The sequence below is a fragment of the Equus asinus genome, chromosome 24 (assembly GCF_041296235.1).
Source record: "Equus asinus isolate D_3611 breed Donkey chromosome 24, EquAss-T2T_v2, whole genome shotgun sequence".
NCBI classification, from domain to species: Eukaryota; Metazoa; Chordata; class Mammalia; order Perissodactyla; family Equidae; genus Equus; species Equus asinus.
The window spans coordinates 42,575,738-42,602,023 of NC_091813.1; the positions used below are offsets into that span (position 1 = coordinate 42,575,738).

Consider the following 26,286-nt stretch of genomic DNA (forward strand, 5'->3'; position numbering starts at 1 on the left):
AGTTGTGTCCATGAACACATAAAATTGATTCAGTTCATTCTAGATAAGTGATTAATACATTCTAAATTCTCCATTTATTGAGATTATACTGAGATTGAATGATAATCTCTTAGTTGAGTTCTTGTTCTGTGAACTGATGTAAAACATATGTCTGACTCTTGGGCCCTGGAGTTTCTAGGTGGATAGAAATATCCCAGACATTTAAATGAGGAGAAATTGAAATGGCAAATTCAGTTAGAGGGAAAAAAGCTCTTAATAGTATAGACTCAAAGAGAGCTTTCATACATCTTTGGCATAGATCAAGTGGACATGTTTCAAAGTTGATAAATTCTGAGGCAAATGCCATTTTAAAGGATCACGGAGGAGAAAAGAGGGCTGTTCCACAAGGGTAATTATTTGTTGTGTTTTTGTTCATCTTGTTACAGACACTCAGAGGAAGTGTCCAAAATAAAATCAATCCCCGACCTGGAAAGGTAAGATTATTTTCTGTTTCTAGTCTGTTTCTAGTCTAGATCTTATTTGGTCTGGGAATCTGTGCTGACACATGCCACCCCTCTCGTTTTCCCGCAGGTGGTGATATTTAGTGAACCCGAGGTCTCTGAGGCGTGCATCGAGGTTTTCAGTGACGTGCAAGATTGCAGCTCCTGGAGCCTCTCCCCCGTCATCCTCGTAAAAGTCGTCAGAGGATGGTAAGAATGGCGCTTTGAGCCCCTGACCTATAGGGTCTGTGTTTTACGCTTTTTTAATTACCTTCTTGGTATTTAGTACTTATTTAAAATTAAGCCCTTAGCAATGTGAAAGGCAGAAAATACTAGTCACAGTGAATATTAGAAGGAATTTATATCTAAGAAATACGGTTTTCAATCATGTTTCTGATTATAGGAGTGACACATGTTTATGCTAGAAAAATCAGAAAAGTGCAGCGGTACAGGTTTCTTTTTCCCATGTATCTCCACATAACATGGGTTTGGACTGACGAATACCAGAGTCCGTAGTATGCTTTTGGTTTATGAATTTTCAGTGAGGTTGGTAAGAATTGCACTAGAAATGTTGATAGGCCATGCGCTAGTCATGTGGATAGAATTTTAAAACATCTGTAAGAAAAAACATCTTTGCTAACTTTTTTATGACAGTTCAGTGAAGGACTAACCTAAAATTTATTTTCCAACTTTTCGACAACAGATGGTTTTGAGTAAGTAAAGAAACTGGTGAAAAAATTATTCTACCAGCTTAATTGCTTCGAGGAAATACACAGGAAGTTGAATAAAGAAAAGCACTTGTGAAAAAATCACTTACCGGGCATAAATACTTTGTTACCTATTTATAAACTTGCTTGAAAGAAAGAGGGTAGGACTGTAGACATTTAAGGTTTAAAAAATTGGTAAGCTTTGCTTTTCTTCTCAATTTGATCAATATGCAGCATCTTATTAGGTTTTAGATATTTTAATATATTTTTCTATATACTCAACATATTCATTAGAAAAATAGAATTAGCTTTTGTTCTTAAATTTGAAGACTGAAATTACACCAAAAACAAGCTTTGTGTAACAGTTTTGTTTTTAATAGAATAGTGCTTCTTTCTTTTGCAACTTTTGTTGGCATCTGTCTTGAAAGCATAAGCGCTTATGAGCAGCACTGTATATATTGACATGAGGTTTTTATTTAGTGTTTGATGTTCTTGGGAAGGATATTTTAAAATGCCTTCTGGGTAACTAAAGTTAACAATGCTGTATTGTATATTTCAAAGTTGCTTAAGAGAATACATCTTGAAAGTTCTCATCATAAGAAAAAAATTTGTAACTATGTGAGGTGATGGATGTCAACTAAACGTGTTGTGGTGATCATTTCACAATATATACAAGTATCAAATCATCCTGTTGTACACCTAAAACTAATACAATGTTATGTGTCAATTGTATCTCAATAAAACTGGAAAAACATGCTTTCCAGTAACACGAGTATCATCCTTTGTATCAATACATCCATTGATGTGGCTCTAATATGCAAGTTAAACTCCTCCTAAGAGAAGTGTTTTCTATACATATAAGAAAAAAAAATTACAGAAAAGTCCATTTATCTGATGTATTAACCATTTTCAAGTCTTCACTAACTGGCAGTTCCATAAAACATTAGTAGCTCTATAACACTCATATTGATAGCCAAAAGTTCTTTAAGATCCTGATAGAGTTCTTCAACTATCAGAGGCTTAATTATGCCCAGTAAAATTTTAGTTTTAGGGGGAGTTTATACTATTTTAATTGCTAGAGAATTGGTCACTAATCTATAATATATATAGTGGCTTTGAGCCAGAATTTTTGAGTAATCAAAACTTTTCTCACTAAGACTGGCTAATAGTTTTGCTGTGTTTTATTCTTAGTTGGATTTTATATGAGAAACCAAATTTTGAAGGGCATTCCATCCCGTTAGAAGAAGGAGAATTGGAACTCTCTGGTCTGTGGGGTATAGAGGATGTTTTGGAAGGAAACGACAAGGCAGAGTCTGCTCAGCCTGTGGTGATCGGTTCCATCAGACATGTGGTCCAGGTAGGTTTAAAACTAGTACACTTTTAATAAGGGAAAATTTAATTTATTCAGCAAATATTTATTGAATGCCAGGAATGATTCTTTTTGGAGAAACGTTCATTTTATGAAATAAGTGATTGGGAAAAATATTTGGTGCTTTATGGTTGTATTTTCTATACTTTAATTGTATATGTACACTTTAAAAGAATTAGAAAAGAAGCATTCTAATTGGTTGGCCATTTTTTTCCGCAATATATCCTAAAGGTAAATTTCTCACTCCTGGCCCCCATTCCCATCTCCAAATGTATTTTACTTAATATTAAACTTGGTTTTGATGAGTTCTGTATGAACAGATTTTTCTTTTACTTAGTTTTCTGGTTGCTGTGTGAGTTCTCATTACCTTGAGTGGCTAACACGAGTTCTATTTTGGAAAAATAAATAATCCAAAAATAATTTAGTTGGTAGTTCAACTCTGAGGTTTCATATGGGTTTAAAAAAATTAGGTATTTGAAGCCACTTTATGGATTGGGGAAAATTTCTTGGTTCCTTATTTATTGACGAGGAAGTTGTATCAGTGTTTCTTTGTGGCTCTTGGGATTTGATGATTCTTTACCTTTTAAAAATGTAGAAGCTACCTTCCAAGTGGAAAATTAAAACCCCTAATAGAGATGGACGTTGGGGTGCAACAGGGAGAAAAGGAGTGTTCTAAAATGAGAATGAGTAAGAACGAGGAGCAAGTTTTGGCAGAGGAAAATGACACCTGTTTCCTAGGTCAACATTTTTGAATAACTTAGATGATAATTGGTATTCTAAATGATTTATCTCTTAGTAGTTTTTAAGTACATAATGTGATAAACCTTATCTAAGACATGAAGAACCCCATTTAAAAACGTCGTGGTTAGTGGAATAATTTACCTGCAGTTTTTATTTACTGCCCACATAATGTTGGTAATAAAGCAATGTTTAAAAATATCATCCTTCAAATCCCACCTATCATGAAGTACCCTCCCGTCATTTTGCTGAATTCTCTACTCTTTCTTGGCCATATTCTAATCTGCTTTTTCTGTATTTGTAATCATGATACCGATATAATGTTGTTTTCCTTTTTTTTGCTTAAAACTGTGGTTCTCAATCCTTTTTCTCTCTCCATACCATTTTCCTGAAGATCACACTCCCATATTGATAACGTCTGCTAATGATCTGCAACTGGAGGTGCTACCAGAATCTGATGGGGTGGGGATTCAGGTGCATCCAGGAAGTGGGGTATGGGACATGAAGAACACTGGGAAAGAGGCCTCCTGTTCTTCCTGATAATGGCAGACCTAAAGCAGTTAATGCTTTCACGTTATTACACGGTTCGGGGTTTAACTGCACATCCTATTCCATCGATGTGACATGCTGTCGTTTATTTTACCTTTCTTCTTTCTGTGGAACTTCAGGTGGTTTCTAGTTTTTTACTAGTCTTTTAAATAATGCTGCACGAACATTTTTGTGAATTTAATAATTTATAATTTTCTGACTTACTTGCCTGGGGTCAATTTTTCTGAATGGTGTCATGTTAAAGGGTAGGAACACTTTTATGGCTCCTGATACATTATGAATGATGGTTTTTTTTTTACAGATGGTGTTTATGGTTTCTTGAGACTTGAACATAAGTCACAACATATTCGAGGGGGTCACCTTTTTCGTTCATTAAATTTGTTCCCTTTGACACTGTTTGGAAGAGCCTCCCTTGAACTGACCCAGTGTTATCGTTCCTTCTGTGCCTCAGGTCACCTAGCTCAGCAGCGTAGAAGGGGCTCAGTCAACTTTCCCTTAGCACTCAGGCACTCAGTCACAAGTCTTTGGAGGAGCGTTTGAGGGACCATGGACATGCAGGGCGTGGGACAGCGACCAAAGTGCGGAGATCTGTCAATCACCGTAAACGTGTGCCTTTGCCTTTACAACTTAGACGAAACCACCATCCTAGAGGTTTAGTCGTAGTCAAGGCGAGTTACCACAGGGGACTGTGGGCACAAAACAACAGCGGAGGAAGGTGCCAAGCACAGCCCCTCTGTAGACCAGAGTCTCTGGACTGGATGGTCACAGGAGAGCAAAGGAACTGACACTCCTGTCACCAAGGAAAGCCGAGCAGTTTTTTCAGTGAGGGTGAGAGAAATAACTATGTTCCAGAATTCTAATCAAATACATTTCTGGTGCTCTTTGCTTGAATGTAACCCTGAGATGTGTGACTAAAGCAATGTGTCTGCCCCCCAAAGACCACATATTATTAAGTCATGGGTGAAAACAGGAGAAGGATAAAATGGCAGGTGCTCTATGAAATGTATGGGTGTATTTAAAGCTTATTTTAACTATTTGAAGAAGAGAACCAGGAGCTTGCTGTAGAGTTAAATACATGGTGTAATGATTATTATATACGTACATATGTTGTTGCTGCTGTTTTTCAGGATTATAGAGTTAGTCAAATTGACTTATTTACTGAACCAGAAGGGCTAGGACTCCTAAATTCCTACTTTGATGATACTGAAGAAATGCAGGGGTTTGGTATAATGCAGAAGACTTGTTCCATTAAAGTCCACTGGGGCACGTAAGTATTTTATTTCCAATACAATTTTAATGAAGCTTTTTTGAGCACAGTACTGGAAAGAGGACTTAAGATGTTCCATCTGTGACTGGTTGTCCTGTTAAGTAATTATTGACTAACAGGTTTTTTTAAAAATAAGGTACATAAAATTCTGATCTTTTTTGTATCTATGTTACTATGATTCAGCTCTCTTATAAACAATAACGATTTCTTGGAGGAAGTGCAGGAAAAAAATGCATTTTTGATGTAGAGATTTCCTTATCACAGAGGAACCTGAGTCATTCAAAGCTGAGTAACAGATTATAACTTCAGGGTAATTCAAAGGAAGTAATTCAAGGCATGTGCCCCTGATATTTCAGGTGGGATGGAGGCCAGCACACATGCTGCTTCCTTTAACATTTTCACACAATGCTGTCCAGAACCCCTAGGAGATTGGTTTCACAAATCACAGGAAACTGCGAGAGTATTTTGAAGGAAATGGGAGTATCTCAGATAGGGGAGAAATTAGGACGGAAAGTACAGGCTGCAAAACTGAAGATCGAGGTCTCCGAAATAGAATGCACAGCCTGAGGCTGGATGTGCAAGACGACCGCGGAGATGCAGGGAAAAAAACACTGAAGCGTCTTTATATTTTATTTTAAATCTCTTCCTTTTAAGATTTTATTTTGGTGTATGTTTTCTAATAAATTCATAATATATTCGGTGATTATATATGTAGTTTATAAATATTTATATATTCAGAGACTGCTCAAAAGTTTTTATTAATGGTTTACGCATGACACATTACACATTATACATGTGTAATGTGTCAGATGGTAAATACAACAGAAACGTAAATTAAAGAGAGGGACAGTGGGAGTGCTGTTTTAGAGAGTGGTCAGGAAAGTCTCTGGTGACATTCAAGCAGAGACTTGTTCAGGAAGTGAGAGAGTCAGCCCTGGGGATAGCTCATGGAGGAGGGGCAGGGGGAGTGTCCCAGGCAGGAAGTATAGTGGTTGCAAAACCCTGTGAGCATGTTTGGGCAATAGGTAGGAGGTCAAGGTAGCTGGAGTAGAGTGAGCTAGGAGGGCAGAGATGGGAGAGAGGGCTCATGTCAGACCTTTTAGGAGTTGGAAGGGGTTTTAGATTACTTGAAGTGGCATGGGAAATTATTGGAGGATCACTCTAGGGCTATGTAGAAAACAGACTGTAATGAGCCAGCCCTGATTGCCTAGTGGTTAAAGTTCGGTGCTCACCACTTTAACGGCCTGGGTTCACTTCCCCGGGCGTGGAACCACACCAACCCTCTGTCAATCACCATGCTGTGGTGGCAGCTCCCAGAGAAGGACTAGAAGGACTTACAACTAGGATATACAACCATATACTGGGGCTTTGGGGAGGGGAAAATAAAGAGGAAGATTGGCAACAGATGTTAGCTCAGGGTGAATCTTTTCATGCAAAACAAACAAAGGAAAAATTTAAAAAGAAAACAGACTGTAAGGAGGTAAGGGTGGAAGCAAAGAAACCAGTTAGGAGGCAATTGCAATTATAGAGGCAGGAGGTTTTGGTGGCTTAGTGGGATAGTAATGGTGGAAAATGGTCAGATTCTGGATACATTTTGAAGGTAGAACCAACAACATTTGCTGACAGGTTGTATGAGGGGCTGAGAAATGTCCAGGGTTTGGGACTCCAGCATTTATTGGGATGGAGAAAACCTTGGGGGAGCAGGTTAAGAGGGAGAGTGAAATCTCACCTGCACATTCAAGTAAGGGGTCGGGAAGGTGACGGGATACGTGAGACCAGAGTTCAGTCGTGAGGGTGGAGGTGGAAACTTAGGAGTCACCTGCCTGGAGAAGGTGTTGAACCCACGTGCTGGATGAGATCTCAAAGGGAGTGAGAGTCCAGAGCAAAGGAGCCGTCTGAGTCTCAGACACTTTTAGACTTGGCGACTGGGAAGAAAAGGAGGAATCTTTTCAAAAGGAAATGTCATCATCTCTCAGTGCCTTTAATTTTGTCACATCAGAGAGATCAATGTATCTTTTTCCTTGAAGTTGAGAAATATCACTTTCCTAAGGAAAGAATGAAAATAGGTGTGTGCCATAATATTTTTTTAAAGATTTTTTTTAAAGATTGGCACCTGAGCTAACAACTGTTGCCAATCTTCTTTTTTTTTTTTCCTGCTTTTTCTCCCCAATTCCCCCAAGTACGTAGTTGTATATTTTAGTTGTGGGTCCTTCCTAGTTGTGGTATGTGGGACACCGCCTCAACGTGGCCTAATGAGCAGTGCCATATCCACGCCCAGGATTCTAACTGGCAAAACCCTGAGCCGCCAAAGCGGAGCCCGAGAACTTAACCAGTTGGCCACGGGGCCGGCCCCCTACCATAATATTTTAATCTCACTGTCTGCAAGGTTTCATGACTCAGGCTTGGAATTGAACCATAATGAGCTACACTTATATAATGTTTCTTATCTTTGCAGGAAGTTTAACTTTGTCTCATAGGTGATAGTTATAAACCGGTTATAGCTTACAATTTATGATGGGCTGGCCTGGCAATGGACTTTTTTTTTCCTGGCTCTTCATTTCTGTTGCCGTCAGGATGAAAGCAAGCTGCCTTGGATGTTACTTCAAAGTTGGGGCTCATTGAACTTGGTTGGTCAGCTTTGGGACCAGGTCTTTAAGACTTTTACACATCTCCAAGGGGAGTCTTGATGGGTGGGGAGAATTCCGCAGATGACAAGCACCCGAGCTCGTTTTGCTTCTGCTCGTGCACCAGGCCCCTGGACTGGGGTAAGAGAAGTCTTTGCTGTGTAGGGCACAATTTTAGGTTCATTAGGAGATTTATTCCAGAGCCTGAGATTAGGCTCTTGTACACATACACAAAATAAGGGCATTACCCATCAAATTCTTATTTGGGAAATGAGTAATTTCCAACTAAATTTGCTGTTTAGATTCCATTGAATGTAATTTGCTTTTACACCTTTGTTTTAAGTAGCTAGCTAATGCCAGCATCCTCAAAGAGGTGAGGGAATATCTTTTTTCTTTTTCTTTGTATATTGCTAATAAACAAAAACAAGGAAATTTAGAACCTCAAAGGGAACATAAAGAGCATCTGTTCCAACACCATCATTTAACCAAGGACGACAGGCTTTGGTCACTTGCTCAAGTTGGATTCGTTGCCAGCAGAACAGGTGCTAACATGCAGAGGTACTGAAGTCAAGGGAGGGTTTTTAATAGCCAAATATTCTTTGATCAATTTTATTATGAAATATTTGATATATACAGAATATGTAGATATAAATATGAATTATGAAGCCTGGTCGTAAAACAAACCCCCGTACCCACCACCCAACTTACGACCTCAGCATTACCAGCACTGCTACGGCACCCCATGTAGCCCACCCTGGTCCCAGCCCCCTGACTCCTCCACACTTGTGACCCCTCTCTGGAGTCGTGTGTTTTTCTCATTCCCTTATTTTATAGTTAAACCCTATAGTATCTATCCCTGTAATATTTCAGTTATGCTTGTTTTTGAACTTTATAAAATGTTATCAAACTTCTCTGTGGCTTGCTCCTTTTTCTCTATGTTGTTTCTAAGATTACCCATATTAGCGAGTATTTGTTGTTAGTGTCTTGGAGTTGATTCCGACTCCTAGCGAGCCTGTGTACAGCAGAGTGGAACCCTGCTCGGTCTTTTTGTGTCATCCTCTCACCTTCCGGTGTTCCACTGCTAGTCACAGGGTTTTTATGGCCAATTTTTTCAGAGGTGGGTGGCCAAGTCCTTCTTTCAAGTCTGTCTTAAGTCTGGAAGCTCTGCTGAAACCTGTCCGCCATGGGTGGTCCTGCTGGTATTTAAATTACCAGTGGTGTAGCTTTCAGAATCACAGCCACACACAACTGCCACAGTATGACAACCGACAGATGGGTGGTGTGGTTCACTGACCGGGAAATGAACCCGGGTTGTGGCAGTGAGAGCAACAAATCTTAACCACTAGACCACCAGGGCTGGCTATTGATGAGTGTATCTGTATTTTAATCATTTTCCATTGCTATATAATATTGACTGTGTATATCTTCTTATGGCATATACCATATCAGAGCACAGCTTTTTATTATGAAAGTGTTCAGACAACAAAAGTAGACTAGCTCATTGAATACCCATATAACACCCATATACCCTCCACTTAGGTTCAATAATTGTTAACATTTTGCCATAATTGCTTTATCTTTTTTTCTGAGCACTTGAAAGTAAGTTGCAGATAACATGACCCTTCATTCCTATGTACTTAAGCCTGAATCTCTTTATAATGACATTCTCCTATGTAATTGTCATCATCATACCTAAGAAAATTAACAATACATCCATAATAATATCTAATCCATAGCCCAAATTTTCCCAATTATCTCAGGAATGACTTTTATGGATTTTTTCTAATCAGGATCCAGTCAAGGTTCATATAAATATATTTGGTTGTTCCGTCTCTTTAAGTCTCTTTTAATTTCTACAGTACCCCCCTCCCCGCCCCCATCTTTGTTTCCCATGCCACTGACTTTTTGAAGAATTTAGGCCAGATGTCTTAGAGAATGTGCCACATTCTGGATTTGTCTCGGTGTTTCCTCATGACATTATTTAACCTGTTCCTGTATCGCCTGAATAACCTCAAAGTTGGCACATTCACATTTAATCTTCTGAATATCCACTTGGTTTCTATAAATAGCCAACATTCATGTGCAGCCATGTCTGGAGAATAAGACTGAGGATCCAGCTGGAAATTCTCTTTTTGGTTTAAGAACAAGTAAACAAGATAAGACCGATTTTTCTTGTGTGACTCAGAGTATTTCTAAAAGATAATTACACAGATGTTTTTTAATAAATATATAGACGGCCATTGTTATGACTTCAGCAGTATTCATTTGAATGTGCACATTTGTTATGTTTGCTTTTTTAAAAAGCTCCCACTTTATAGTCGTGCTGTTTATTCATACTATAGGCAAAAGCCCATTACCTCAGTCCATAGGAAAATAAAAGAGTGCTTTCAGAACCTGAAATAACACTGCCTGAGGATAGTTTCCCCCTCTCCTAATGGCCTTGTGAATAATGTACCTTGATGAAATAGAATCTAGGAAAAAAGGATCAGGCTCTGTATATGAGTCTTCCAATTCCAAAGTCCAGCTGCATTCATAGATGTCTGAGCTCCCAGCAGGCCCTTAGCGCCCACTCCCTGAGGAAGTGCCCTCACTTCAGCAGCCTTTTCAAATGTATCAGTTCATGGGTTCAGTTTTTTAACAAATTCCCCTTTACCCAAAATTACCTTCCTTCTCTAAATGTTGTGTGACTAAACCACATGCTTCAAGGAAAGTAAAATGTTTGGTATCAGATAACTAAATCCCCTCAGATCTGAAACTATAGAAGGAAAGACTTAATGAAGGGGTCCTTCGGTGAGCATCATTTCAGAATCTTAGATTCACTTGTTTATGAGCCATCCATCGTGTTTATGAAAAATTCAGCCTGTTCACCTGTGACGAGTCAGATTTTGAGGCCCTTGGCTTGTTAGCTTACTAGCACAATTTATGATGAACTGTCATTATTTACTTAGGGCATGAAATCAGTTTGTGGGGTGCCTGTGATAGCTTTAAGCTCCAAAAAATATGCAAATGCATCCTTAACTGTCAAGCTTTAAATGTCAGGAAGTTTAACGGAGCCCGGTCTCAGCCTCTGTTTTCTTGTGGTTTAGCGGCATTGCTGTGGTAGTTAGAAGATAAGCCTCTTTTTCCATTAAATTAATTTTTCACTGAAGTATATACAATATTTGTATGAAAAAGTACACAAGTCATAAGTATGTAAGCTGAGTGAATTTTCCAAGTGTAACCCTCACCCAGATCGAGAAATAGAACACAACCAGTATCTCAAAAGCCCCCGAACCATGCCTCCTCCTGGTCGTGCCCCCACCCCCTGCCCCAGTAACTATTACCCTGACTTCTAATACTAGATTAGTTTTGATCCCCCATCCATACACCACACAGAGCCTCTCAACATTCTTTTGTGTGTAGACAGGTTTTCAGTAGGATTATGATTGTAAATCCCTGTATAATTAGTGAGTCGAAAGAAGTTACTGATTTACTCAGGGGAATCCTTAACAAAAACCATCACCATAAATGTGCCCTTGGGCCAAAATTGGGAACAAAAGCAAAGCAAAGAGGGGAGAATCAGACCCATTTTGCTGGTAAAAGATTTCATTTACAGTCATCCTCTTCTTGGCACAGTGTTCCGGGGAACATGGTGGAGGACCCCAGCTAGGACACTTTAGCAAGACTGATAAAGACTTGGAGAGTATAAGTGGTCACTAAGAATTCTCTATTTGTTTATGAGGGAGGTATATAAACACCTCTCTCATATAAAAGTCGCTTCCCCAGCAACCTCATCCTCCCAGAACCCTCCTAGGAATGAAGACATCGACAAGACTTTGCACAGTCTTTAGACACAGTTCTAACAGGCATGATTTTCTGGTTTCCTGGTTTCTAGCACATTAGATGAGGGTGGGGCTGCTGGTTCCCTGACCACAGCAGAAGTGACAGCTGACAAGCCCGATAGAAGGGTGCGGTATTAAAAAAGCCATAAAAATCAGATCCAAGAACGCAGAAAGCTGTGGGGCCTGGGAACAAGCAGCTTTACAGACCTTTGAAGCCCCCGAGGACACCACTGTGCGTTGTCATGCTCACAATGATGATCCTGAGTCATTGTGAAAAGAGTAAGTTAAGTTCAGTGCACTCCCTGGAATGAGAAAAATTGCTGTGAAAAAATCACTAGGAGCCTGGCTCTGGAATTGGCTTGGAGCAGCCCTGCATTTGGTACTTACAGTGTGGGGCCCTGGGCCCTTTACTTAATAACTTCATCTGTAAAATGGGGACAATAGTATTCTCAGCATTGTTGTGAGGATTGGAGGAAATTCTGGGTGGCATTCCTTGTAAGCTCTAGGGATTTGTTAGCTGTTGTTAATTTTTGTCACTGTAACAAATGATTAGGTAGAACATCCTATTTTTTGGCTACATGTGAGATGTAACTTTTTAAAACAAAGCTTGAGATCTCCAGCTAGGGCCTCTCTAAATACATACGGGGCAACCAGATAACTACTTTTATTGCTTGGAAGTGATAGAGATGTTTACACTTTGAAGCAATTCATAATATAAATTGAAATAAGTAGACTATGCCAGCTAAGGAGACAAGTAAAAGATCAAGAAAGGGTGCATATAATGGCTTAGTCCTCCTTGAGTCTACCATTGCTCTGATACCTAAGTGTCAGTGTACCTTGTGCAGATCCACATCCTCTCCCATTCTTTTCCTCTCGTCAGTGGGGTGCTGTGTCCCACTGCAATAAATGATGAAGTGTCTCTGTTTCTTCTTTCCTTGGTGTTTATTTAGGTGGCTGATTTATGAAGAACCTGGATTTCAGGGTATCCCTTTTATCCTGGAACCTGGGGAATACCCTGACTTATCCTTCTGGGATACAGAAGCAGCGTACATTGGATCCATGCGGCCTCTGAAAATGGTAAAAATGGAATCTAACAAAGTGTTCCTGGAGTCAGTGATTCTTTGTCGGGTTGACTTTGATAAGTTACGCGATGTGACTTTGAAGCGATGAAGCAGACTTCTGAAACACAAATGTGTAGCAGATGGGACCTATTGTAGACAGAAATAATAGAAAGTATACCTCGCTAGATGCTACAGATGACCAAATGTGGATTACCCATGGCCTTTGCCTTCAGGGCATTCTCAGCCTAGCAGAGCAGCAGGTGTGTGCACGGAGCTTCAGCCCAGGGTGGGTTTAAGAAGTGAAGAAAGTGGGGAATTAAATCTTTGTGGAAAAACAGAACGAAGGTCAGATAGAGTCCACCTCCTCGGTGATGCGACGGAGAAGGGGCATAATTATTTAGGAGAGCTTCATGATAAATCAAGTTAGGTCTTAAAAACCGAGCGGGATTGTTTTAGATGGAGGTGTCAGAGAATGCACTTTATGAGCCAGGGCAGAGCTGGGGGAAGAGCAGGGCACACTGAGGGCCAGCCCAGTTGTAGTGACAGGAGGCTAGGCGGGGTGGCAGCTTTGGGGGCATTGGGACTGGATGTCCATGTGAGTGTTGTCTCCCCAGGCTTTGCCCTACCCCTGTATTTTGCCTGTCCTTTGTTTCTTCTGCTAGACCCTAAGCCAGGCTGCATCTGTCTTGGCCCCCGTGTTGGGCACCGTCTGTGCTGCATGGTGGGAGGGACTCACTGAATAACTGTGGCAAGAGTGAGGCTCCTGTTACAAACATGTTCTTGAAATTCCACTTTTCACTGTCTTCTAGAATCAGTTTGAAACAAATTAGGAAGTCAGGAAGATAATTCTTTATCTTAATTTTATCCCTCCTGCCAAAGCTTGCGGTGTAATTACCTCCATGTTTGCTGGCCCTAATGCAAATGGTTTTGGGCTGTTTTCTAAAATTAAATTCCCTTTCAAAGAACAAAGTTTTGTTAGTTTTGTGAATGTATGAAAGAATTGCTCCAGGTTCTGAATGCAGTTTTTAATGGTAACTTACAAAACTGTGACGTTCCCGGCATTTGAAAAGGAAACTTTTGAAGAGGATACTTACTTAGTTGTATAAACTCTGGTTTGTTGATAAAATCAGGCACGTGCCTTTATAATTACAGTTCATTTGAGCATCTTTGGCTGCACTACACTTTTTTTAAGCTATTAAATATATATTGGTGAAAAATATCCTTCTGACTTGACCTCTCCTGATTTTAACTCTAACCCTGTTTAATATTTCTATACAATACCTTTTCTGTGGTTCATTTTAGTGAGTTTTTTTGGATTAAAAAAAAATTTATTGTAAAAGTATAACAACCCTCCATAGACCCATCCTGCGGGAGTTTTAAATTTTATCTGACAGTTTATCTTATTATTTCAAGTGTCCTCCAGGTCACATGGTGAACTTGCGTGAACTCAACAGCGTTGTAAGTCAAGGGTTAGAAAATCAGATGCCTCCAGGGGCCAGGCAGCAAATAGACGGGAGTGAGGGTGGCTGGGATTTGAACTGAGGGAGTGGTGGAGACAGGCGGCTGGAGGCCATGGCCCAGCTGGAGGGTGGAAGTAATAGAAAGGATAACTTGCTAAATGCTACAGATGAAAAAATGCGCATGAGCCCAGCACTGTAGTGCTAGTGAAGGGTTACTAAGTGCCAAAGGGGAAGGTTGCTGCCTGAGAATCTGGGTCCAGAGATGTCCGATCGTAGGACTGCCTTTTAGGAGACGTGAGAAATATGCACATCTATGAAAGATTTTCTGAGTTAAAAAAAAAAAAACTTATTGGGACAAAAAAAACACCTAACACGCAGATTCAGCGTATGGACCACCTCTGTGAGACCATGCTCTACACTGTCTTCCTATGTCTCCATCTGCATTGTTGGTCATTTTAGAACTGTCGCAACGTAAATGAAATCCGCCTGGAATGCAGTCACTCTGTGAGGTTCAACGGCTTACCATAAACTGCCATGGGTAATAGGAAATGGTAATGTATTAATGAAAAACCATTTTTCTTACTATGTTATTTTTCTTTGCAGGGTGGCCGTAAAGTTGAGTTCCCGACAGATCCTAAGGTAAATATATATATATCTATTTAAAATTTTATTCCCATTTCATCTCCATGAAGATAGCACTTGTGTGATTTTCCATATCAACCTCCATAAAACATAACTTCAGCCAAAGGAAATTGTCCCAGTTTACACATGCCATCCGTCAGGCTGGAAGATGATGCTAATGGCACTAGTCATCACTAACAGTATGTGAGGCCCTGCCTCAAAAGGTTCATTGTTGTGTTAAGTTTATAATTTGTGTCTGTATTTACCCATTGCACAGCCAACTGCCAGTTAGCCAGGAAAAAACTTTTTTTTTCAAGACAAGTTCTCCCTGCTCCAGAATGTTCTTTCTGCTATGTCTACTTCGCACATCACTCAGTTTGATCTATAGTTTGTTTCATTATTAAAGCAGCTTAGAATCCTCTGGTTCCTTAGTTTGGCCCAAGCAAAATTCTACATATCAGTTCTAGATGTTGAACCAAAACCAATTATTTACAAGTTGTCTTTTGAACCTTGGCTTTGGGCTATACCATATCAGGGGAAAATATTCTGATGTTTAAAATTCTATTATAAGGTACTGTGATTTAGTTAATTTTTAAAAATATGATTAGGGGGCCAGCCCCGTGGCCGAGTGGTTAAGTTCGTGTGCTCTGCTTCGGCGGCCCAGGGTTTTGCCGGTTCAGATCTTGGGCGCGGACATGGCACCGTTCGTCAGGCCACATTGAGGTGGCGTCCCATATACCACCAGTAGAAGGACCCACAACTAAAATATACAACTATGTACTTGGGGGATTTGGGGAGAAAAAAAGCAGAGAAAAAAAGAAGATTGGCAACAGTTGTTAGCTCAGGTTCCAATCTTTAAAAAAAAAAAACCAAAAAACATGATTAGAAAATTTTAATTTGCTATTAAATGACTGATTTAATGTTTAGCTATTGAGATATTTAACTTCTTACAAATTACTGGTATATCTCATTTCTATTATAGGTAGTTATTTATGAGAAGCCTTTCTTTGAAGGAAAATGTATGGAACTAGAAACAGAAATGTGTAGTTTTATCATGGAAGGAGGAAAAACAGAAGAAACAACTGGAGATGAATGTTTGCCACTGACGTCAGTAGGATCCATGAAAGTTCTGAGAGGCATGTAAGTAGGTGGGAGTAACCTGGAAGGATTTTTTCCCCTTTAATAAAGTAATAAACATGTCTCCCCCACTCCCCAAAGTCAACATTCCAGATTGTGCGGTAGAGTGACTTTTAAACATGTTCTCCTCTGCCAGTTGTGACCTGGATTTGACACAGCAGTTTGAGGGGCTGATTTGGGGTCAGTCGGCTGAGCAAGGCTGATAAATTGGCCCATCCAGGTTGATCAAACCTACAATCTTGTTTATTAATGTTATGCTCCAAACTATTGAACTGTTAGTTTGCCTTCCATCTTTTATGATATTTTGTACCTGATAGATCTCACATGTTTCCTCTAGAAGTATACACTGAAGGTGGTCTTGTAAAAGCCAAAAATATGTAATACTTTAATTACTATTTGAAGAAAGTTCATCCAGTCTTTTGAGTCAGTTCTTATTAAAGTCACACACACACAGACAGACACACAGACACACAGACAGACACACAGACAGACACACACATTCTCTGACTCTCCTTTACAGGTCATTGATATATGTTTCTTAGTTTGTTTTCTTGAGGCCATTCTGTTAGAATCTTAAGTTTTAGAGAAGAATTCAAGTAGTCATAATGCACGAGGCCATGTCTAGCTTTAGAAATATCTGTGTTTGTCAATGAAACTGATAATATACATTGGAAAAATTCTACCACCACTGAAAATGACTACTCCTCCATGTTCTTTCTATTGTAGTTGGGTTGCTTATGAGAAGCCTGGATTCACAGGTCATCAATATTTGCTTGAAGAAGGAGAATACAAGGACTGGAAAGATTGGGGAGGTTACAACGGAGAACTGCAGTCTTTGCGACCTATATTAGGTGTAAGTTAAAGAAAAGCTAATGGCTAAGACTTGGTCTTTCCTGGAAAATAAATATGGCCAGCCTTTGAATTTTGAATGTTTTTTTTCCTCAATAGGATTTTTCAAATGCTCACATGATAATGTACAGTGAAAAAAACTTTGGATCCAAAGGTTCCAGCATTGATGTTTTAGGAATTGTTGCTAATTTAAAGGAGACCGGATATGGAGCGAAGACACAGTCTATTAATGTACTGAGTGGCGTGTAAGTAAAATAACACAATCGGGATTTTAGACATGGTTTTACCTTGGTTTTTGTTAAACTAATGGAGTCTCTGACACAGAGGAGGCACGCAATGAATAAACATTAACAACTAAACGTTAAATCAGTCATTTAATACCTAGTGCCATGATATTTTCATAACTACTTTTCAAAATCTTATATTTTTTCACATGTAACATAATATTGGAATAGGGTTTTTGGGTTTCGTGATAGAAATCTGCAGATCCACTCCCCTTGTCATTCTGCATGGAGAGATCTCATGAATTTCTTACGATGGAAATCGAAATATAACAGCTATCTAACATTAGAGACCTCAGATTGGGACAAAGTCCCATTTGATTTTCCTATGGTCCTATTCCTGCTCCACTATATTTCTTCACTGTTATTTTGACATAAAAATAATTATTTCAGGGCCAGCCCGGTGGTGCAGCAGTTAAGTTCACACATTCTGCTTCAGTGGCCCCAGGGTTCACCAGTTTGGATCCCGGTTGCGGACATGGCACTACTTGGCAAGCCATGCTGTGGCAGGCGTCCCACATAGAAAGTAGAGGGAGGTGGGCACAGATGTTAGCTCACGGCCAATCTTCCTCAGCAAAAAGAAAAGGATTGGCAATAGGTGTTAGCTCAGAGCTAATCTTCCTCAAAAAAAAAAATTATTTCAGTGCATCTGGAGTTAGCAATTGAAGACTTTATTAATGCTAAAATTCTTATTGAAAGATGATCAGTCAAAACTTTGGGATGCAAGTGACTGGAAGCCCACCTAAAGTGTCATAAGTGATAAAATGGAATTTATTGGCCTACAAAGCTGAAAAGTCCTGGAGAAGATTTTGCTTCATTCGTGGCTGGATACAGGGCTTCAGACACTGTCATCAGCACTTGGACTCCCTCTTTCTCTTGACTGGGGTTTTTCTATGTTGGCTTCACTTTAGGCAGGCCCTCTCCACCTGGTGGCCTGTGGCAGCATCATCTGGCTTTGTTCTCCTATCTCACTGCTTCCAGTGGAAAGAGCTTCTCTTTCCCACAAAAGTTCCAGGCTTGACTTTGATTCTGTAGGCTTGGGTCACGTGCACCTGTCTGAACCCATCACTGTAGCCAAGGACATGGCAGTGCCTGCGTTATGTGCCCAGCCCCAGAGCTGAGATACAGAGTCAGTCCCATAGGACCGCTTAAATATGATTGGGGTGAGTGTGAGTAGTTTGCCAGGAACATCAGAAGGAGGGGGTACAGGTACTGAATGGGTAATACCAGATGTCTATTAAAAGGAGTTACACAAGTATTCTTAGGATCTAGGCTGATGTCAGTTATAATTTGTTGTGAGGATATTCTTAAATGGTTTTGTGAAATCATTTGACATAATTCTGTTGAAAGTGTGTAAGGTTAGGTTTTTTATGTCATACGCTTTTTGAATCATTCTAACCTCAACTCTATTGTATTTCATGGGGCCTCCCACAGTAGCCCTGGATATTTGAGATGTGTCTTCATGTAATGCTTTTACTGTTAGTCATGTTCACTAAGTTCTTGTGTAGGTTGTTGCTTGTGGCATCACCTTGGCAGAATGACTTCAGTGACTTCTGGGTCTTCCGTTCTTAGCAGGAAATGCCTTCTACTGGGTCCTGTTCTAGAACCCTCACATTTTAGAATTCGCCATAGGCAAGAGGTATGGTATGGCAGAAGTCATCTGAAATGTTGCTGCGGCTCTATAGTATTTTAGATTGCCTTTAAAGTTAATTATTTAGAAGGAAAATGCAGTGACCGACTCAGTCTGGGGAAACAGTTGTACGTTTTGATACTCGCCAGGTGTTGGTTCCATTAGTCAGAGCCCAGTCATGCATGCTAGCAGAGGAAGCAAAAGGATGCCGGGTAGAATTCCCTTCGGGCATTTATGTAGAGAATGTGTTAGCACTGGTAGAATTATTGTCCCTGGAGCCAATCTTTCTCTTTCACCCAGCCCTTGTTTACTTGAAGTCAGTTTCCTTTATAAAGTGTTGCTTTTATGTGTTTCTATTTTTAGTCATTTCTAGGTGCAGTTCCTGGCTTAGGCTTTTTTTTTCTGGTTAAAACAGTTGAGTTTTGATATTGGGGGAGAGTTGAAGGGAGGTGTGTACACACACATGCACACCGCACCACTTCCTTTCAAATTCTGCGGTTGTGGAAGGGTTTCTGTATTTACCAGGGCCAGCTGCTTCCTCATTTTTCATTCAGTTGATCATTTGACAAATATTTATTGAGGTCTATAATGTGCAAAGCATTATATTATGTCCTCAAAGAAGTTACAGTATTTATATAAAACAAAATTGTTGCTACAAACGACACAGAGATTAAGTGCTTTGGGAATCCACAGCAGAGAGAGATTAATTTCCAGATTGGACACAGGGATGACTTTGGAGGAGGGAGCATTGCAGTGGAGCCTTGCGGCATAGGAAAGTAGAGATTTGCCACTGTCACATGGGTAACAAATTTCTGGGTGGTACCCTCATTATTAGCTCTGAAACAGAGAACCGCCTTCAGGAAGGATGCTCACGAATCCAGCAGTCTTGGTTCTAGGAACTGCCTTCTGTCTCTCGTTGGACCATCGAAGAAACGCCTTAACACACACTGCTGCTCAGTTCTGGTTCTAGGCTGTCTTCTTGTCAAATAGGGGGAATTGGGCTAATTTTTTAAAACTAAGAGCAAAATGAAATATTTCTAGAGACTGGATTTAAAAAATAAAAGTGTTGTTGTTTTCAGTTCCTTTTCCTCTCCCCTCCATGGAAGGGCCGGTTTGCCCTGCTGCCCTTAAGGTCAGCGCAGAGATTGCGCCAGCTGGAACCTGCTAGTACTCGTCCTCACCTCCCCTTGCCCCTCCCCCCGCCCCCGCCCAAATCTTACAAACCGAGAAGTGTTGATTCACGTGTACAGAATACGTTTAAACAAGGACAGTAAGGAATTTTCTTCTTAAGAGTCTCAAGTCTGAGTTATAGGTTGACTCCGCATCATAGGTGTACTAGAGAATTTCAGATTTCAGTTTGTGGGTTTTTACCCCCATATTCACGGGTGATTCATCTGGGGCAGCATCTTAGAAGGAAAACAACACTACTGTCAATTCAAGGAACATACTAATAGGTTATTTTCCTGCTTCCACTTCTGTGAATTAGAAAGGCTCCTTGGGTGTTGGGTGTTTCCTTACAAGTAATTTAGTTTTATAGGGAAATATAGCACTCACACTTGTTAGTGAAAAAAAAAAGTGCTGGATAAAGCTTCCCCCAGGCTTGCCGGTGGTTACCTTCTCTCCTGGGTTTTCGGTCTCTCCTCCTCATTGGCTTTTTCCCTCCCAACCTTGAAGTCAATCAGGCAGAAAGGCCTTTAACCCTCTGTGCTCCTCTAACTTGTTACCGACCCACAGCTTGCCAAGAATACTTTTTTGTGATATGGCTTATCCTCTTTAATTTTTAGGGTTTTTTTTTTTTAAGGCCTGGTTTTTGTAAAGTAGATTTTCTCGCTCTGCAGATGCTTCTCCTGACCTAGCCGTATCCCATGCTCCCACTTTGTGTCACTTCCCTGTATAAGGTGTGATAAGCTGCACACATGGTTACACGTGGCCCATGCGCCATGTAACCTCACGCTGTGTCAGCACCGTGACCTTGGCCGCCTCCCTGACTTATCAATGAAAATACAAACATTCACAAAGGTTAGCTGACTTCTTCAAAGTTATCTTAAGGTTAATGTCATGACCACCGCTAGAAGTAGGTCTCCCAACTCCTCACCTCAAAATGTTAAAGAACGGGTTTTTAAAGTGCTTATGGGGTTCTGAACGGGGAGAGCCGTATTTTCTGAACTAGACTGTGCCTGGTGTTTACAGCAGTTTCTCCATTCAGATGGCCAGAAGTGAATGTTCAGACGTTCGCTGTCATAAGCTCCTTCTTTTGAGGTTTTTCCAGTGTTCTCTTCCTCCGTGATGGCTGTTCATTTCCTAGAATGACTGTACTTGAGTTTTTAAGGCAAGCCCTTTAGACCGTAAAATTGCAATCTGTTCTACTTATGAAGTGCGTGGAGACTGTTTTAGGTGTGCCCTACTGTAACAGGAAATGAAAGGGAACTTTACAAGGCAGGTGGCAGTTCAGGGAATGCAGTGGAGAGAGGCTGGTGAACCTCAGGAGACTCAGTCCTGGGTTCAGTCATCCCTGGTCGTAAACTGATTGTGTCACCTTGGACAAGTCACTTCCCATTCAGAACGAACACCAACAAATGATTCTGTGTGATGCTGCTTGCCATTTATGAATTTTCGAGGGCAAGGATTCTGTCTTTTTATCTTTCATTCCTAGTGCCAGTCTAGTTTCTGGCACATAGTAAATGGCCAATCAGTGTTTGTTGAATGAATAAATGAATTAACTTTTCTGTGTTTTTAGGTTTTCCCTTCTGTAAAATGTGAAACCCAGTACCTCCCTAGAAGATTAAACGTGATAATAGATAGGAAAGCATTTTGGGAAGTTCTGAGGATGTATACAGGCATATAGGTACTATTCCTTTAAGCTGTGAGAGGATCCACAGGGCAATGAACTAACTGAGGAGGAGACACTGAGTATCTCTTGAATGTAACAGAACTGAAAACGTTTCTCCCTTCAAAGACTTGATCTTTGGATAGGAAATAGAATCAATAAGTTGGCTTTGCTGATTTTCCTCTCTGAGTATGGATCACTTAAAAGAAAACAAATGAAAACATTCCAAAAGAGATTTGTTTTTAGTATTTCTGAGACAGCTCAATTTTGCTTATTGCATAGTTGTGTCATGTTGGAAATCTTGACTGAACAAAATTTTAGTTACTTGGCTATTTTGGGTTTTTTTTAGCATTTTTTTCCTGTCAACATATTTTTTTCAGTGTGGTTTGTTGTATAAATAGAGACATGGCTTCCTGTAAGAACTTTCTGGAAAAATATTTTAATGTTATAACAAAAAGAATTCTTACTCGCTTATTAAAAGAACTTTTACAGGTACTTCTTGAAAGTCCAGATTGTTTCCTTAGAACAGAATTAGAAATACAGGCAAACACCCCCATTGGAGCTTTCTCAGGGAATAAGATTCCATAAGCAAGAACACCAAAAGGTTCATGTAAAGATACTCTTTCACTTGCCACTTTCTTATGTAGACAAATCTATCTGCTTCTAAAAGATTAGTGGAGAATCGCCAAAATTAAGATTACTGATTAGTAAAACAAACGAAAGTTTCTGGATGATCCATATTTACCCAAATGTGTGCGACAGTTGTATTGTGTATGTAAAGCATGAACCACGTGTAAGAAGTCAGTGTTTCTGCTTCTTTTTTTTTTATTGAGTTATTGATAGGTTACAATCTTGTGAAATTTCAGTTGTACATTAATGTTTGTCAGTCATGTCGTAGCTGCACCACTTCACCCTTTGTGCCCACCCCCCACCCCACCTTTCCCCTGGTATCCACTAAACTGTTCTTAGTCCATAATTTTAAATTCCTCATATGAGTGGAGTCATACACAGATTATCTTTCTCTCGCTGGCTTATTTCACTTAACATAATTCTCTCAAGGTCCATCCATGTTATTGCAAATGGAATGATTTTCTTCTGTTTTGCAGCTGAGTAGTATTCCATTGTATATATGTACCACATCTTCTTTATCCATTCGTCTGTTGATGGGCACTTAGGTTGCTTCCACGTCTTGGCTATTGTAAACAGTGCTGCAGTAAACGTTGGGGTGCACAGGACTTTTGGGATTGCTAACTTCAAGCTCTTTGGATAAATACCCAGTAGTGGGATGGCTGGATCGTATGGTAGTTCTATTTTTAATTTTTTGAGGAATCTCCATACTGTTTTCCATAGTGGCTGCACCATTGCATTCCCACCAGCAGTGTATGAGGGTTCCTTTTTCTCCACAACCTCTCCAACATTTGTTGCTATTAGTTTTAGATATTTTTGTCATTCTAACGGGTGTAAGGTGATATCTTAGTGTAGTTTTGATTTGCATTTCCCTGATGATCAGCGATGATGAGCATCTTTTCATGTGCCTATTGGCCATCAGTATATCTTCTTTGGAGAAATGTCTGTTCATGTCTCCAGCCCATTTTTTGATTGGGTTGTTTGATGTTTTGTTGTTGAGTTGCGAGAGTTCTTTATATATTATGGATATTAAGCCTTTGTCAGATATATGACTTGCAAATATTTTTTCCCAGTTAGTGGGTGTTTTTTTGTTTCAATCCTGTTTTCATTTGCCTTGAAGAAGCTCTTTAATCTGATGAAGTCCCATTTGTTTATTCTTTCTATTGTTTCCCTTCTCTGAGAAGGCATGGTGTCCGAAAAGATCCTTTTAATACTGATGTCAAAGAGTGTACTGCCTACATTTTCTTCCAGAAGCCTTATGGTTTCAGGTCTCACCTGTAGGTCTTTAATCCATTTTGAGTTTATTTTGGTGAATGGTGAAAAAGAATGGTCAATTTTCATTTTACATGTGGCTTTCCAGTTTTCCCAGCAGCATTTGTTGAAAAGACTTTCTTTTCTCCATTGTATGCCTTCAGCTCCTTTGTCAAAGATAAGCTGTCCATAGATGTGTGGTTTTATTTCTGGGCTTTCAATTCTGTTCCATTGATCTGTGCACCTGTTTTTGTACCAGTACCATGCTGTTTTGATTACTGTAGCTTTGTAGTATGTTTTGAAGTCAGGGATTGTGATGCCTCCCGTTTTGTTCTTTTTTCTCAGGATTGCTTTAGCAATTCGGGGTCTTTTGTTGCCCCATATGAATTTTAGGATTCTTTGTTCTAATTCTGTAAAGAATGTCATTGGGATTCTGATTGGGATGGCGTTGAATCTGTAGATTGCTTTAGGTAGAACGGACATTTTAACTATGTTTATTCTTCCAATCCATGTGCATGGAATGTCTTTCCATCTCCTTATGTCGTCATCCAATTCTCTCAGAAAGGCCTTGTAATTTTCATTATATAGGTCCTTCACTGCCTTAGTTAAATTTACCCCAAGGTATTTTATTCTTTTTGTCGTGATTGTGAATGGTATTGTATTTCTGAGTTCTTTTTCTGTTGGTTCATTACTGGAGTATAGAAATGCTACTGATTTATGCAAATTGATTTTGTACCCTGCAACTTTGCTGTAGTTGTTGATTACTTCTAACAGTTTTCCAATGGATTCTTTGGGGTTTTCTATATATAAGATCATGTCATCTGCAAACAGCGAGAGTTTCACTTCTTCCCTCCCTATTTGGATTCCTTTTATTCCTTTTTCTTGCCTGATTGCTCTGGCCAGGACCTCCAGTACTATGTTAAATAAGAGTGGTGATAGAGGGCGTCCTTGTCTCGTTCCTGTTTTCAGGGGGATGGGGTTCAGTTTTTGCCCATTGAGTATGATGTTGGCTATGGGTTTGTCGTATATGGCCTTTATTATGTTGAGGTAGTTTCCTTCTATGCCCATTTTGTTCGGAGTTTTTATCATAAATGGCTGTTGGATCTTGTCAAATGCCTTCTCTGCATCTATTGAGATGATCATGTGGTTTTTATTCCTCAGTTTGTTGATGTGGTGTATCACGTTGATTGATTTGCGGATGCTGAACCATCCCTGTGTCCCTGGTATGAATCCCACCTGATCCTGATGTATGATTCTTTTGATGAATTGCTGAATTCTGGTTGCCAAAATTTTGTTTAGAATTTTTGCATCTATGTTCATCAGTGATATTGGCCTGTAGTTCTCTTTTTTCGTGGTGTCCTTGTCAGGTTTTGGTATCAGCATGATGTTGGCCTCATAGAATGTGTTAGGAAGTGTTCCATCTTCCCTAATTTTTTGGAAGAGCTTGAAAAGGATAGGTATTAAATCCTCTCTGAAAGTTTGGTAGAATTCCCCAGGAAAGCCATCTGGTCCTGGGGTTTTATTCTTTGGGATGTTTTTGATTGCTGTTTCAATCTCTTTCCTTGTGATTGGTCTGTTCAAATTGTCTGCCTCTTCTTGAGTGAGCTTTGGGAGATTGTAGGAGTCCAAGAATTTATCCATTTCCTCCAGGTTATCCATTCTGTTGGCATATAGTTTTTTGTAGTATTCTCTTATAATCTGTTGTATTTCTGCAGAGTCTGTTGTTATTTCTCCTCGCTCATTTCTGATTTTGTTTATTTGAGCTTTCTCCCTTTTTTTCTTTGTAAGTCTGGCTAGTGGTTTGTCAATTTTATTTATCTTCTCAAAAAACCAGCTCTTTGTCTCATTGATCCTTTCTACTGCCTTTTTCATTTCAATAGTATTTATTTCTGCTCTGATTTTTATTATTTCTCTCCTTCTGCTGACTTTGGGCTTCATTTGTTCTTTTTTCTCTAGTTCAGTTAGGTGTGCTTTAAGGTTGCTTATTTGGGATTTTTCTTGTTTGTTAAGATGTGCCTGTATTGCGATGAATTTTCCTCTTAATACAGCTTTTGCTGTATCCCATATGAGTTGGTATGGCATGCTATCATTTTCATTTGTTTCCAGGCATTTTTTTATTTCTTCTTTAATTTCTTCAATGATCCATTGCTTGTTCAGTAGTGTGTTTCTGCTTCTTTAGGTGGGTAGCCTATGAAAATCCCGACTTCACAGGAGAACAGTATATACTGGATAAAGGCTTTTACACCAGTTTTGAGGACTGGGGAGGCAAAAATTGTAAGATCTCTTCTGTTCAACCCATATGTTTGGTAAGAAGTTATATTTTTATATGAGAATATTTAAGTGAATTCTGCATTTCCTTAGTTTGTGCTGATGGTTCATGTAATAATATGATAGAAACGACCCTGAAATTATTTTTAATAGTAATTGCTAATGATCCAGAAGAAGAACTTTTTCAAGATGTCTGCTCTACTCATTTCCTTCTCTCTCCCCTTTAAAAATTTTTAGGATTCTTTCACTGGCCCAAGGAGAAGAAATCAGGTAACTTAAAAAATATTCTTTTTTTCATAATTAGGGGACTTCCATTGAAAAGCTGAACTTATGTGTAAAAAGTCATGCATTTGGGACATTATGTTAGTTTTACCCATTTTTATGCCTAAAAGCATAACTGTATTTTTAAATTAGGACTTAAGTTTACTTTAATGCTTAATTGATAGCATTGACCCACACCTAATATTTCTTATAAAATGTTCTTATTATGTAAAGTTGAACTTATATTATTACATTGAATCAGAGTTTACATTATATTAATACACTAAAATTTCAAACAATACATATAATTACTCTGATAAACAGTAAAATGAATTTTCCTATTTGTCTGTCTGCATTAGACAAACATTTTATATGCTGTCTTGTATATGGTCTCTCACTCAAGTCTTTGAATGCTACTGTCTCCATCACCTGAAGCGTACATTCGTTATTTAGCCTTTT

General features: G+C 39.4%; 1 protein-coding gene across 2 annotated transcripts in view; it reads left to right on the forward strand.

The window, feature by feature from the left end:
- The window catches only part of CRYBG1 (crystallin beta-gamma domain containing 1), a 190,305-nt gene that overhangs the window by 149,011 nt on the left and 15,008 nt on the right, over window positions 1-26,286 (forward strand). For both annotated transcript variants that reach the window (XM_014860821.3, XM_014860822.3), the window contains 11 exons: window positions 426-473; window positions 571-689; window positions 2,378-2,543; window positions 4,970-5,109; window positions 12,505-12,631; window positions 14,679-14,714; window positions 15,679-15,836; window positions 16,560-16,686; window positions 16,782-16,927; window positions 25,478-25,604; window positions 25,804-25,836. In XM_014860821.3, the coding sequence (XP_014716307.2) occupies window positions 426-473; window positions 571-689; window positions 2,378-2,543; window positions 4,970-5,109; window positions 12,505-12,631; window positions 14,679-14,714; window positions 15,679-15,836; window positions 16,560-16,686; window positions 16,782-16,927; window positions 25,478-25,604; window positions 25,804-25,836 (1,227 nt within the window). The remainder of the gene's footprint in view (window positions 1-425; window positions 474-570; window positions 690-2,377; window positions 2,544-4,969; window positions 5,110-12,504; window positions 12,632-14,678; window positions 14,715-15,678; window positions 15,837-16,559; window positions 16,687-16,781; window positions 16,928-25,477; window positions 25,605-25,803; window positions 25,837-26,286) is intronic.